The sequence below is a fragment of the Phalacrocorax aristotelis genome, chromosome 15 (genome assembly GCF_949628215.1).
Source record: "Phalacrocorax aristotelis chromosome 15, bGulAri2.1, whole genome shotgun sequence".
NCBI lineage: Eukaryota > Metazoa > Chordata > Aves > Suliformes > Phalacrocoracidae > Phalacrocorax > Phalacrocorax aristotelis.
The window spans coordinates 17,218,678-17,232,978 of record NC_134290.1 but is presented as its reverse complement, the minus strand read 5'-3'; the positions used below and the strand labels follow the sequence as shown (position 1 = coordinate 17,232,978).

Genomic DNA, 14,301 nt, shown 5'->3' with positions numbered 1-14,301 from the left:
AAAAATATTGGCTAATTCATCAGACGCTTTCTTCTGCTTTGAATAGTTTGCCCAGATCCCTGAGCAACTATCCTGTGCAATTTGCTGTTAACCTAAATAACTTAAATTCAGGTACACCCAGAGCACTGCCCAGATCTGCCCCTGCATGCAATAATTAGGGTTCTCCAAGCGCAAACCTGCAGCTTGGAGGCAAGTAGGCTCCACCAGCATCTCCAGATGGCTACCTGCTGGCAGTGGCCCATGGCAGGGATGGGGCAGGGATGCGCCGCAGTGTGGCATGGCTGCGTGGAGAAGGCTTCTGTGGAAACACGCCACTTGTGGGTGGCACCCTTCCTGTAAGCACACACCCCACGACACTGCGGCCTGGTAAAGACAGACCTGCTCTCTGTCACCCGATAGAGGGGCAGAGACACGGGAGACCCGGGGGGCCGGGTGTTGCATTCCTTACCTGTGAAATAACCCCTTGCAATCCAAACACTTGGGGAATTCCTAGATCTCTTTGTAGCCACATTTCGGTTGTGACAGCGTGAGGATTTAAGGGAGTCAAACTCTGAAGGGGTAGATTATTATCTGCTTTTAGAGCAATGGGGAGAAAGCAGTTGGAAACAGACCTGCTTTTTACAGACCTTGTCTTACCTGACCCTGCTGCTAACAGGAGGGAACATACAGGCCAGCCAGTGCACCGAGTTATTCAGAAATGACTGGTTTTGAGTAAATCTTTCCAGAACTATTCAGGAATTAGCTCCAGTCTTCCAGATTTATACGTCCCTTAATACAGATTTAACCTTCAAGTGTAGGCAAGCCCTAACACTTGAACTATGTAAGGAGGGATCTTCTGGAGCAGGGAAAGAGAAACAGGCAGAAACAATGCTACTTGATTGAATCAAAGATCAAATTTAGGCTGAAAAAATAGGGGAATTAGGAAGTTTGGCCAGGAAAAGCAATGACAACTGTTGTGGGGATATTTAGATGCAAACAGGCTAAGGCACCCAAGGGGAGGACGGCTCCTTGGCAGGGCTCTGCGCAGGGAGACCTAACACCATACTTCCAGCTCCGGCACTGAGGACTCTCCAGCTTGGAGCAGCGGGCTTGGAGTGGGTGGGGGGTGTGTGCGGGTGGAGTTGTGTACGCTCAGCCTTCTCAGCCATAATAAATTATCTCATTAGTAAACCCGGGGTAGCTGTGCTCCTCAGCACATACCCGGCCTCCCACAGCACAGAAAAACTTTGCGTCTCATTAACCAAATGAAGGGGTCCACCAGATGCAGCTTAAAGGGACGCGCTCAGCTTGAAGCCCGAGCTCCTTCAGCAAGTTGTTCTGCTCGTAGTGGAACTAATGAACTTCGACTTCCTAAGGCTGGAGGTCTGGCATTACCTGCAAATCTGTCCTTTCCTCCCCTGGCACGTGCCCAGCTTCTTCCTATGGCCAGGGACAACTGAGGATGGAAAAGGAGCCTGGGGTGCGGTAGCCCCAGCCCCACTCGCTGATGGGCTTGACCACACTCACGTGCCAATGGCAGAGCTGAGCTCTCCCCCCGGGGTCTGCTTCACCGTGAGGGGCTCCCTGAAGTCACCCTTTTCTTCCTTCCTGCCTTTATTTCTCACTTCTTTAATACCTCTGATTCCCAAAAAGTGCTCGTGGCTCCGCAGGATGGGGCTGCACAGGGAAGAGAACCCCGCTCCCCTAGGATGCATGGCTGGAAAAGGAAAATATGTAGGTACTGCTGATGCAGGGGCTTTTTAGTTGCATTTTTCTGTTTTTACAACTGCTTGGGCCCCTCTCCTCTTTATTAGTGGGCAAAAGACAGGCAAATGCTGAATGTAAAATGCCACTGCTCCAGCGGTAAACAGAACTGCCCAGCACAGCTTCTGGGGCAGGCGAGCTCCCTGGTGCTGCAGGAGAAAGGATTTGGGGGTGTTAGCCCTCAGAAGAGAAGACCAAAGTCATGTTTGTTTGAGGCACAATCCTTTTCGTTAGAAGTGTAGGATTTGCAGCTCTCCCCCTGCCTGCCCATGCTCCTGTGCTGAGGGGGCGGCTTGCTTTACAAATGCTTTCCTCTTCCCCTCGTGCTGGAAATTTGATTCTACAAAAACACACAGCAGCTAATTACAACCCTTCCGTGACTTAGCTCTCCAATTCCTGCCAGTCAATGAACCAGCCCAAAGAGCTGGTTTTCATAACTTGCTGAATGTACGGACACAGCCCTGGAGACATAACACAGCTCAGATTTTTTTTTTTCCTGGACAACTTCTGGATCCTTCTCAGTTTTGGAAATTTCTTTCACTTCACAGGGCATAAGGAACATCCAAAGATGGAGCAGGCAACCAGGCCCATCCCACAGAGACATCTAGCAGACATGCACCCACAGGGGACCGGAGACTAGCCTGGGTGCCAGAGATGGTTGTTGAGAAATTGGTTTGAAGGTAAAACTGGCGTCGTCCAGCCTGTCTGTGATTTGCGGGCTCATCATCATTTCTTCATGGATTCCTACTTCCCAACAATGTCCACGCCTTGCAAAGGTTTCCTTGATCTGATGGTTTGTATCCAGAGGGCTGCTGCAAAAATTGTTGTGCTGGCCGCTGGCTTAGACCACATCATTCCTCCCCATGCTCCTCCCAGGCACCCTCTTTCCTCTGCCCCAGTTGTGGATGGTTCATCTTCCCTCTCCCAGCCCTTCATTATCCACCTCTCCTCCACCCATCATCTCCCGTGCAACAGAGATCCAGTCCATCATCCATTTCCAACAAGCCCCTTCATGCTCTCCTGTGCTCTGCTCCACACCTGGGAGAAGGAGCCCCACCGCGTCTCCCTCCTTGAAGCTCTTCTTTGCCATGACACCTGCAGAAACCCTCAGAGCAGAGCTGCAGTGCTTGCTCGTCGCCTGCTAGCTGCGGCTCCTTGCTTCCTCTCGCTGCCTGGGCCGCCTTGCGCCCAGCTGTTGTTTCTCCGTTCCTGCCTGGACTGCGCAGAGCTTATCCTTCGTTGTAGGCTCTGGGGCTCTACAGCACTCAGCAGAACGTGGTCTTCACCCAGTGACAGGAGCCCAGAAAGGAGCTAAGCCACGTTTGGGCCGATGACTCCGGAGCTGGTATCTTGCTTCATCTGCAGGTGTTGAATTGAGCACAGCGAGCTACCAGCTCGCCCTTGATGGCGCTTGCCATCCCAGAGGGACCGCGGCGTAGTGGGACAAACTGAAATGCAAAGTCAGACCTCATTTTGGAGCGGGTCAGCGTCTCCTATGGAGGCAGAAGCCATCGCATGAGATAAATCATTTGTCCTCTGCTGCGACCCCTCCCCTGTCACGGGGGGGGGGGAGGGCCGGGGCCGGGGCCGGGGCCGGGGTCGGGGCGCCCTCTGGCGGGCGCGGGCGGCGCAGGGCCGGGACACGGACGCCGCGGGGGGGGGGGGGCAGTGGGAGGCACCCGGGCGGGACCGGGCCGCCCCGCCCTCCTCCGCGCATGCGCCCGGCGGAAGGCCCTGCCTTCCCTCAGAGGGGCGGGGCGGGCGGCTTCGGCCGCTGCGCTCGAGCATGCGCGCGGCCTCACGTGGCTGCAGCGGCGCCTCTTAAGGCGGCGCGCGGGGACGGGGTCAGAGAGCGGCGAGGTGATGGCGCGCGGCGGCAGGAGCGTGGGGCGGCACGCGGCGGCCCCGGCCCCGGCCCCGGCCCCGGCCCCGGCCCCCGCCCCCGCCAGGTACCGGGGGTGGGTGCGTGGGTGCGTGGGTGTCGGTCCCGGTCCCGGTCCCGGTCCCGGTCCCCACCCGCCCACCGCTCTCTGACTCGCTTCTCTCCGCAGCCCGGCCCCGGCGCAGCCGGCGCAGCCCGGGCTGATGGCGCAGATGGCGAGCACGGCGGCGGGCGTGGCTGTGGGCTCCGCCGTGGGACACGTCGTGGGCAGCGCCCTCACCGGCGCCTTCAGCGGCGGCTCCTCTGAACCGGCCAAGGCGGCGGCTCCCGCCCAGGTGCGAGCGGGGCCGGGCCGGCGTCCTTGCCCTGCCCTTGCGGGGCGGGGGGTGGCGGGAGCTGGGCGGGCAGGGCCAGCCCTGGGGCAGGGACCGCTGGCGCCTCTGAGGGCTGCCTGACCCGCGCCGTGAAGGACAGACGCACGAACATACCAAGGTGGTAGGGTCGCTCCTGCTGAGCGGTGATAAGGAGCCGCCGTGTTTACTGAAGGACGTGCCTCTGCCCCCCAGGCCGCCTTCCCTAACCAGGTCCTTGCCTGCAGGAGCCCAGGCAGCAGCCCGTGTACCAGCAGTCGCCCTATGGACCCTGCCACTATGAGATGAAGCAGTTTCTGGAATGTGCTACCACTGAGAGAGACCTGACCTTATGCGAGGGCTTCAACGAGGCTCTGAAGCAGTGCAAGTATAGCAATGGTGAGTCGGTGCCCTGGCCCTGCAGGAGGGTGGGCAGTGAGGGGACTGCTGCCAGGAGAATACCTGAGAGGTTTCAAAGGTTGCAGAAGCCACCTGGTGAGGTTATAGTGCCCCTTCAGGCTTCAAATAGGAAGCAGTTCTGCCTTTCCTGTGTCCTGGAATGTAGAAGGGAACTGGCAAAGGGCAGGAGACACGATTCTGACGGTGTCTGTGAGGGTGAGGAGGCTGTAGGTACCCTCTTGGAGGTTCCTTTCTTGCTGTTTTCCCTGCTTGATTCCCTAGTTCTTGCTGTACCTGTTAAAAGCAGATCCGGACCAAACTACTGATATCTGGTTACCTTAGGCAAGAGACCTTTTACTAGTTCCAACTGGTGGAACACGTACTTAATGCTGAACTTGTGCTTTCTCCCCTGTAGGTGTTTCTTCTCTCCTGTGAAGAATCTGCCCCCTTGTAGAGAAGAGGAGGTTGGTGTGGAGCCTTGCAGGAAGCAGAAGGACAGACAGGGGATGAGCTGGAGGAAGCAGACTAGGCAGGAGTCTTCTAGTGGTAATGTACTTCTGGACAAGTAGGGAAGGAAAGAAATGGTTGGACCTGTGGGACTTGGAGTGCAGATAGTGCTGTATTACTACAGAAAAATAAAGGAGTTTATTTGGACCTATCACTTGTGCATGTTCTTTATTTAATTCTCCAGCTACAACTAAGCTACCAAAATGTTAACAGTATCAGCCACTTTAAAGTACAAGGCACAATTGTATATTTCCTGCAAACAGAGGGTGCAGTCTAGTGCTTACATGACTTGGCAAAAGCAGATCCACAACTGAGCTGAGGCTGGATTGGCTGCCCTCCAGGCAGAGGAGGGGCTGGAGAGAGGTAATCTGAGATGCGTCCTACAATATTTTTAGTAACAAAGTATTTTATCTATATATCCTCTTCCTGAAGAGCTGTTCTGACCCCAGAGCTAAGAAATATGACCTGTCTGGCAGTATGACGCAGATACAGTCGGCTGATCTTATTTAAAGGTCTTAGCAGGTTATGCAGTGTTCTCAAGGTCACCAGCATCAAGGTAAGTTCAGAGCGGCTTTTCTCTTACAGTCACTGTAGCAGAGCAGTCCCATGAGTGCTGCTTGCAGAGTGGCCTCCAGCAGAGACCCTGCTCCTCATGCTGGTGTGGAAGAGAATTTTGAGGCTTCAGCAGAAGTTTTAGTGGCACAGCAGTGAAACTGTGGCACTTGCAGATGTTTAACTGAATTTTCATGGCAGAATTAATCTGTTAACTGCTGACCTCTGGCTGTTGAATATTGGCAAGTTCTCAGCCCCTTGCCTGGATCTTTGAGGAAATCCAGGTCTGCATGGTAAAAGTGGGCAGTAGATACTGGAGACTGGTTTTGAAAGTTCTGCCCCTTTTACATGTCAAGACCTAAGTTCTTTGTGGTAGAGAATGTCCTGAGCTGTGCCTGGCCTTATCTGGGGTGCCTTGTACTCTCCTGAGAGATAACAAAGGGAAAAAGTAAATACCAGAGACTCAAGCCCAAGTGCTGTGTGAGCAGGGACGAACCCCTGTAATGAAGTTGTTTTAGATAACTCCCTTTAAGAAATAAATGCTAGACTGGTGATGGTGTGTCCCGGTCTGGGTGGAGAAGCTGCTGAGGAAAACCATCAGGAGGACCTGCAGCAGGTGTGTGCTGTTTTCTGACCTGTCTCAGCTAAGTGCTAGCAATGCTCCTTCAAGTTGTGGAGACCAGATGTCTCCTGAGCTTTTCCCTGGTGACTGCAGCGGACAGTTTCTAGAATGCCACTGCCAGCATGGTGATGGTATTGAAGGTAGACTCATCTACTGATTCAGGTGCAGTTTCTTGTCACTTGGAAGTGCAGGCTATGCCATGGGAACATGAGAGACCCCTTGAAGCAGGAGGCTGCTGCTTATGCCTGGCTGTGGCGCTGCATTTGCGTGATTTGTCAGGATGCAGCTTTGGATGTGGTAGTGTGAACCTCTGAGAAGAGCAGGGGGATCCCAGGAAGAGGAGCTAAGTAGCAGAGGATTCTTGAGGACCTGGGGGGTCAGTGCCTGGGCAGTATGGCATGGTGGCTGAGCCTAGGTGGTCTCTGTGCTGCATTTGTTACTGTTAATGGGTCTGTTCCTCATCTAGGGGTGCCCTTGAGCCAAGTTCTTGCTCTATGAGGTGGGCCTGGCTGGGGTGCTGGTGAGGGGCTAAGCCCTTCTCTGCAAGGAGTCCCTCCTGCACTGGTCTTTCATCTAGGTATTTTCTGAGAGCTTCTGCAGCTGATCTGTGGAGTGGTCCCCTCCAGAGATGGGTGTGTTCTTTCTGTGTTGGTCAGTTGCCCCTTGGCATGTTGAGTGAGCCTATGCCACCCTGTGAGACTACAGCCTGGGAGAGGGACTTCTGGGTTTCCTGACCTCTCCTCTTGACCTTCCCTCCCTGTTTGTTCCAAGGAAATGTCCCCTCTTTGCTTTGGACCTTTCCAAGCTGGGGGGGGAAAGGGCCTTCTGCCTGGGGTGGGAGGGCAGCAGGTGTCTGCTGTCACACTAACTATGAGAGGTTCTCAAACCGGCTCTGGCTTCTGCTTGTCCCTTCTCTTGCTGCCTGAATTCACTTGCTGCCCACAGCCGTAACCAGTCCTGAAGCTCAGTGTTGTGAGGGGGCATAGTGGAATGCAGTCCTACACATGATGTACAAGGGCTGTGGTGGGGAGAGGAGTCATACCTGCACCCCAGCTCCTCTGTGGAGGTGAGGTGGGTGCCTGGCTCTTACCTGCTGGATCAGGGGAGTGCTTCTCCAGGTTCTCTAGCAAGGATTCATAGCAGGTGGCTTCAGAGCTTTTTCTTCCTGCCAGCAGGAATGGGAGAAATGAATTAATCTCCCTCCTGGCTGAAAACAGAAGTCAAGACCTGCAAGTGGGGCAGGTAGCTCTGACGAGGAAAGATTCCTCCTCTTCCAGAGCAGCCACTTTGGACAACTACAAGGTTCAGCTCGAATTCTTAGAGCTCCTTAGAGCTACTGTGCCACGTGAAAGTGACTGCTGAATAGAGCCCCTCTCCAAAGCTGCATCAAATGCCTCAAGTTGTGGCAGGGGAGGTTTAGATTTGATAATAGGAAAAATTTCTTTACTGAAAGAGTGGTCAGGCATTGAAACAGGCTGCCCAGAGAGGTGGTGGAGTCACCATCCCTGGGGGTGTTCAGAAAATGTAGACATGGTTTAGGAGGCATGGTGGTGTTGGATTGATGGTTGAACTTTTGATGGTCTTAGAGGTCTTTTCCAACCTTAAGGATTCATGATCTTTATCTCTAGGAGGTGACAGGCTTTTCCTGGTGTGTGGGACAGTTACTTGAAATGGTGTGTGACACCACCTCCCCAAAGCAGACACTTCCTGGCTCAGTGGCTGAACTGTGCTGTCTTGCTGAGGAATTTACGGATGACTGATGATGTAGCACTCCCTTTCCTGTAGGTATTTACTGGTGAATTCAGATGCAGGATTTTCCACTTTGCTCAAGTTCATCAGGGTGCCTGTTTCATCCAGATCGATGCAGTCTAAAGGGAGAGAGTTGTGGTGAAGAAAGTCCAATGTGTCTCTGTGCAGCCAGCATGAGCCTGTGGGGTTTAAAGGTATTTTCCTCAGCAAGTTATGCTTTGAAGAGATTCTTCTGAGGCCTAGAGGGGAGGAGGTTTGCCCCTTTCCCTGTGTTTTGGGATGATCTGGGATTCCCATGCAACATGTTTGTTATCCTCTGTTGCTCCTCTACAGGTGAGTGCTAGTCCCTCCAGTGACCACTGATCAGGAGCACTCATACCTTCAGGCCTGTGCCAACGCTTCCTCTTCAGGTGAGCTGTGAGGATCAGGACATGGCACTGCAGGTTCACCATCTCTTGGCAGTTGGCTGCAGACAGGGAATGAGACCCAAGATATGAGTGTGGTCACTCCAAATCCACGGCCCTGTGGACGTGGCAGGAGGCACAGTGGGTGGCTGAGATGTGCCTGCTGTCACAGCCAGCAAAGATAGGATTCCTGTGTGGCCATAGCAGGGCTTTGAGCTGCTGTATTACAGCCACGTGTGCTGGTGTTTGGTGCTGGGAAGGACCAAACACCAGGTTAGGAGCAGGGAAGAACATTTTGATTTGAGGACAATGGTTCTGATTCATTAATTTTTTCTGTCCTTCAACTTTGTTTCATCAAATGTGAGTTGGAAAAAGCAGTGAGCCCTGGCCCTTGCTGGTCCCCTTCCACAAACCTGTCCCAGTCACAAGGGGAAAGAGCTGGAGATTGCAGCTGAGTCACCAGGGGACACTTTGGCCATGAACTCTCACCGAGTTTGTCATGACTGAGAAATCCCCAGGGCTGACACACGTCAGTAGTCAGAGCTGGGGATCCAATTCAAATAGCAGAGGGACCAAAGGCTTAGGACCACGTGTGTCTGGTGGCTTTAGCTCCAAGTAAGTGTCTGGGGTCAGGCAAAGGCTCTCAGCCAACTGGGCAAGGCCAGGACAGGGTCTGCTTGTTCCCTCCCACCAGCTGCACATACCTGCTTTCTGAAGCTGAGGGCCAGGATTTGAGCCAGGGAACCCTTCCCATGCAGATGGGAGCAGAGGAGCTCGGCTGGCAGCTGTCACTTCTGCCCCATGGCTCTTCTGGGTGTGTCTAGATAAGCAGAACTCCCTCCAGTGATTCCCCAGAGCTGCAAGGCTGGGAACTCATCCTTGCCTCTAGCCTGTCTCCCTGCAATTAACTTACCTCTGCTGGGATGGTTTTCCTCCATGACTCATTGTGTAGAGGTTGGAGATCTTTTTTTTTATTTTTTTTCCCTTTCCTAAATAGATGAGGCAAAGGATGCTGATGTGCCCCGGCAGAGCTCTCCTGCCCCCTAACCTCTGAGCACTGCTGTACGTCAAGGTGCCATGTCCCTTCCTGCTCCTCATGGGGCCACCGCCTGGTGGTTATGAAGATAGTCCATGTGACCAGCCAGCACCCCATAGCTGAGGCAAAGCTGGTGCTTTCCCCATGTACCTCTGTATCTTGTTGTAATGAACATGGTGCTTAGCATGCCTCTTTCCAGAGCTGCTGCCCTCTGGCAGGGGCCCACGACTGTGATGTAGGGGCTGCTCATGCTGGGTGCCATCCTGCAGGCAGCCAGGATGATGAAATACCCAATGGTGATGGTGTTAGCTGCTGGAGAGCCCAGGGGGCTGATGCCAGCTGCTGCTGCTGTGGTTTCAGTAGCCAGATGTCCCAGCAATGGGGAGTCACCCCTGCAGATGCTTGTGCCTCCTGCAGTTGGGGATTGCGAGAAGTGGGGTAGTGCAGGGCCTGGGTTAAGCAACAGCCTGTTGAGAAGGCTACCTGCTCTGTGTGGTTCCAGCTGCTCCGAATTTCTGACTTTTTGCAGTCCTGTGGTGTTTCCTGCCCCCTCCTGTTTGTCCTGCAGCCTGTCTGGGCTGTGAAGGTGCCAGATCTGCCCACCCTGCTCCTAGCTGAGCCTAGCACTGCTGCAAGGGCAGCCATGGTCTCCTGGGAAAGATGGTCAGATGCCACTGCAAAAACCTTCCCCAGGACCCTGCCTGGTCTGGTCCTACTCTGGAGTATGAGATAGCAGAGTTTTGCAGCTTGGGAGGAGCTGTGGGCTGTTGTTAGGACAGCAGCTGTACCTGCAGAGCAGCAGGAAGCCACAGGGCTTAGCAGCAAATGTGGGGTGGTGCAGCAGTAAGTCCTGGTTCACATTTTGCCCTGGCCTGACAGGGGTAGCTGTGCTTCATCAGTGACATGTCAATCTGGGATAAAACCTGCTTCGTTTGGGTGAGTTCCTTCTGTTCATCGAGCATCTCTTTTACCTCATGCAGGAGGAAATAAAGCTGGCAGAACAGGGTGAGCATGGGGCTGGGTAGTATCTCTTCTTGTACTTTGCACAGCCAGGTACTTACTTACATGCCTGGGCCGTCAGAGCAACGTACATGGCTTATGCACCAGCTGCATCTTCCGTTTGGTGCCCAGTGTTGCTTACGGGGCCCTGTAGCATCATCCCCTTTTCCTGTAGAGATGCTGGGACATATGGATGAAATCATGTTCCAGGGCTAGTCAGCAGGCATGGAGGACCTGAATGGTGGGAACCAGTAGCAATGCTGATATACTGCATATCCAGTGCTCGCTGCTCTGTGGACAAATTCCCTTTCTCCAAAATGCCCCTCTTTGTATGAGGAAGTGATTTCCTTCTGCCTTGGTGGGTCTTCATTTCACAGTAATCCATGGACTTGATTTGCTTGGGGCTTGGTGGCAGGGTGTACGTGTGACACTCCTCACCTAGTACATACGTGCAGGGTGACTTGTGTTCACCTTGCCACCACCTTACAGAGTTTGGGGAGTGCTGGTGGGCAACAGCTGGAGCTCTCTGCTGTGTTCTCATACCCACATGGACTTGGGGTCTGGCCGCATGAAGCGCGAGCTGGTAATATGCTGCAATAGCAGGGCTCCACAAGGCCAGAAGACATCAAGGCAAAGCCCCAGCATTGAATGGGCTTTGGAGCTGATCTTGTGCAGCTGTTGCTCCCTGCTGTAGCCTGGCTCTAATAAGTGATACAGCAGGTTTACCTGGTTGGGCACAGGTGGGACACATCCAGGCCTTACTGCATGGGCAGGGACTGCTCTGTGGCACTCATATGCTCTGCATTGTCCTGGCAGGTGTACGGCAGCCCTTGCTGCCCTCCTGTACTGCAGCTTCCTCTGCAACCCAGCTGTGCAAGGTGCTGTACAATCCCATCAGGTCTAACTGGCACCTTGCTGCTTCATGGCACTGCAGGTGCTGACTCTGCTCCATGGCATCTGTGTTACAGCTGCTCTGATTGCCCCAGGCACTGTCTTTCATTCATTGTCCCCTCACTGCTCCCAAGGGAGGCTGTGTCACAGTAAATTGGGCAAGGTTGTGTGGGTAATTGCTTTTGTTAGACCAACTGATAGAGAATGTGGAAAAAATAGATGAGCCGTTGGGCACACCAGCCCTTGTTCAGAGCACTGCAGTGTAGCATAGCAAAGCAAGTGTCCAGTTTTCTGGGTCACATCCTTGGGTGATGGTGGTTCTTCCTCTTTGGGATCTGCCTGTGCTAGAGACATGGTGCTGGGATGTTCTAATGAGACAGGACTCTGTCTCGGAGCTCCATTTTTCCCTCAAACCCAGAGTATGCATCAGCCAGTCATGTTAGGAACCACTTGCAAACATCTTTGGCTTGGGGATGCCTTGGGAGCAGGGCTGGGTGCTGCAGAGGGGAGGGAAAGGGTCATCACTGGATGGTGATGTGGTGTATTTGGGAGGGACTGAGCCTGCCTGTGGAGGGCAGGAGGTACCCACTGGTTATGGGACACTGCAAGGTGCCTGCTGACCACCCTGCTGTGATGGACTACCATGGGCTAGTGGGTGCAGAGACGTGCTGGGGAAGGTCAGCCCTTGACCGTGGCTGCCTGTGTAATGTGGTGTCTCTGGGCCCTGTGATGAGTGTTAGAGACAGGAGGGGTTTCATGCCCGGTGAGTCTGGCAGCCTTTTGCTGTAATGGTCTGCTGTCTTTCCGCACACGGCACCAGCTGTGCTGCAGCCGTGTCTTGCTACACTGGCTCCCTTGGGAAATGCCTTTTATCAGCTGACTTCGGCAGCCTCCTCTGCATGTTTGCCTGTGGTTGCTCTTTCTGAGGCAGCCCTGGCAAAGAGGCAGCATGCTCAGTACTGTCAGCAGCTCCCAGCCTGTGCTGCGTGGCAGTCATGGTCACAGCCATGGAGCTGCATGGAGAAGGGAGCAGCAACTTTCCTCGTGTTGCTCTGCAGTGACGCAGCTGCGGGGGGTGCTCTGGCACATCCTGTCTTTCATTGTCCCTGGTGGCAGCAGAGCCAGCTGGCTCCCAGCCTGCTGCTACCACAGGGCATCCTTGGCATGGTGTGGCTCAGGGTCCTGGCCTCCTGCGCACCTGGTGGTGGAGGGCCTGAGGCAAAAGGTCTGAGTGTAAAACCACAGGGAAACTGCTCTGCTCCCCCCATCAGAGAGGAGAGATGATCAGTGATGCCTCCCCACTGCACCCCAGTGCCCAGGGTGGTGGTATGGACCGTTTGTGCATCAGCGCACCTGGAGGAAATGGCCTAGCCTGGGGCAAAGGTGGGCGGTCCATCGCAAAGCTCAGCTCTTGCCTCACTGCTTCGAGCCCCCTCACTGAAGCCCAGCTGTAGCAAAGTGAGCAACGCGGGGAGCTGGAATCCTCGAGCCTCCTGTGTTATTTACATGCACCTCACCAGTGGCACAGTAACCTAGGTTTTTGCAGCACCGCAGACCCTCTCCGAAATAGCCTCCCTTCCTCTGCTTCCTGCTATGTCCCTGAGTTTCATGGTCCTGCTCCTGGTGGAGGTGGTGGGGACAGGTAAGGGTGGTGTGGCTGAGCTAGCTGCTGTCTGGGGGGGGGCACTGCAGGGTGGTGGGCAGGACTGGGCTGTACAAGGGGGATATTAGTCTGATTAGGGCATTTTGCTCCAGGGGTGTGTAGTGTGATGAGCAGGATGGAGGTTGGGTAATGGGGTTGCCTCATGGGAGCAGGGGGACATTTTGGAGCTAAGGGCAATGGTGGTCATGGCTCAGCCCATCAGTAACTGCCTCCTTGGTGTGCGCAGCTTCCAGGGCTCAGCCCATGCTGACCCAGCCACCCTCTGTGTCGGTGTTGCCTGGGCAGACTGCTCGGCTATCATGTACCCTGAGCCCCCAGTACAATATCAGCGAGTTCGGCATCTCCTGGTACCAGCAGCGGCCAGGGCACCCCCTGAGGTATCTGCTCTATTACAACTCTGAGCGAGACAAGCATAAGCCTGCCAAGACTCCTGACCGCTTCTCTGCTACCAAAGACCTCGCCCGCAATGCCTGCATCCTCATCATTGCATCCACCCGCCATGAAGACAACGGCAACTATTACTGTGCCCTGCCACGTGCCTTCAACTGGTTTTAGAAATGGGGAACAAAAGCTTTCTGCATCTTCCCTTGCAACCCTGATGCAAAGCCCTCAGCAGGGAGAATGGCAGCTTTAGCGTGGAAAAAGACCTTCTTGCATGCTTGAGTAAGCCCAGCAGCACTGTGTTGTGCTGTGAAGTGCAGCAACCTCCTCTTCAACCCCAAACATTCCCCGTGGAGCATTAGGTAGCCTGACAGTGTGAGACCTGCCAGGGCTCAGCCCAGGAACACACAGGAGCAAGCATCCCCTGCTGTGGTGGGAGGATGGAGAGCTCTGCCACGGCTTGGTTTTCTTCAGCTCTTCCAACATTTGGCACAACATGGGTCTGATCCCTGCTCGGGCTTCTGTGCAGTTTGGCTCACCTGATAATAAAGGTTAATCCTCAGCCATGTGGCTTGTGTTATGTATGTGGTGTCCAAGGGAGCCCCTTAGGTCCCTGTCTTCTGCAGGGATAGGGCCGTGCCCCAGGGTACCTGAGTTAGGAGGGTGAGCCAAAGGTGCTATGGTGTGGAGTTTGGTGGGATCTGCCCTAGTGAGATTGGATTTGGAGTACAGGGCCCCCCAGTTTAAGAAGGACAGGGAACTGCTCGAGCAAGTCCAGCAGAGAGCTACCAAGGTGATCAGAGGGCTGCAGCATCTCCCTTATAAGGAAAGGCTGAGAGACTTGGGTTTGTTCAGCCTGGAGAAGACTGAGGGGGGATTTCATCAATACCTATAAATATCTAAAGGGTGAGTGTCAGGAGGATGGGACTGGACTCTTTTCAATAGTGCCCAACGACAGGACAAGGGGCAACGGGCACAAGTTGGAAGTTCCACTTAAATATGAGAAAAACCTCCTTCCCTGTGCGGGTGCTGGAGCAGGGGCACAGGCTGCCCAGAGAGGCTGTGGGGTCCCTTCCCTGGAGACATTCACCCCCTGCCTGGATGCGGCCCTGTGCCCCTGCTC

General features: G+C 54.4%; 2 protein-coding genes across 2 annotated transcripts; both read left to right on the top strand.

Annotated features, from left to right (window-relative positions):
* The first annotated feature begins 3,575 nt into the window (after window positions 1–3,575).
* On the top strand, window positions 3,576–5,032 carry CHCHD10 (coiled-coil-helix-coiled-coil-helix domain containing 10). The gene is made up of 4 exons (XM_075110217.1): window positions 3,576–3,692; window positions 3,795–3,960; window positions 4,224–4,374; window positions 4,790–5,032. Exons 1-4 carry the CDS (start codon window positions 3,607–3,609, stop codon window positions 4,807–4,809), a joined length of 423 nt encoding a protein of 140 aa, XP_074966318.1. The 5' UTR covers window positions 3,576–3,606; the 3' UTR covers window positions 4,810–5,032.
* Window positions 5,033–12,570: 7,538 nt separating this feature from the next.
* Window positions 12,571–13,743, top strand: VPREB3 (V-set pre-B cell surrogate light chain 3). The gene is made up of 2 exons (XM_075110218.1): window positions 12,571–12,776; window positions 13,024–13,743. The coding sequence occupies exons 1-2, from the start codon at window positions 12,728–12,730 to the stop codon at window positions 13,350–13,352; spliced, it is 378 nt and encodes a 125-aa protein (XP_074966319.1). The 5' UTR covers window positions 12,571–12,727; the 3' UTR covers window positions 13,353–13,743.
* Window positions 13,744–14,301: the final 558 nt, after the last annotated feature.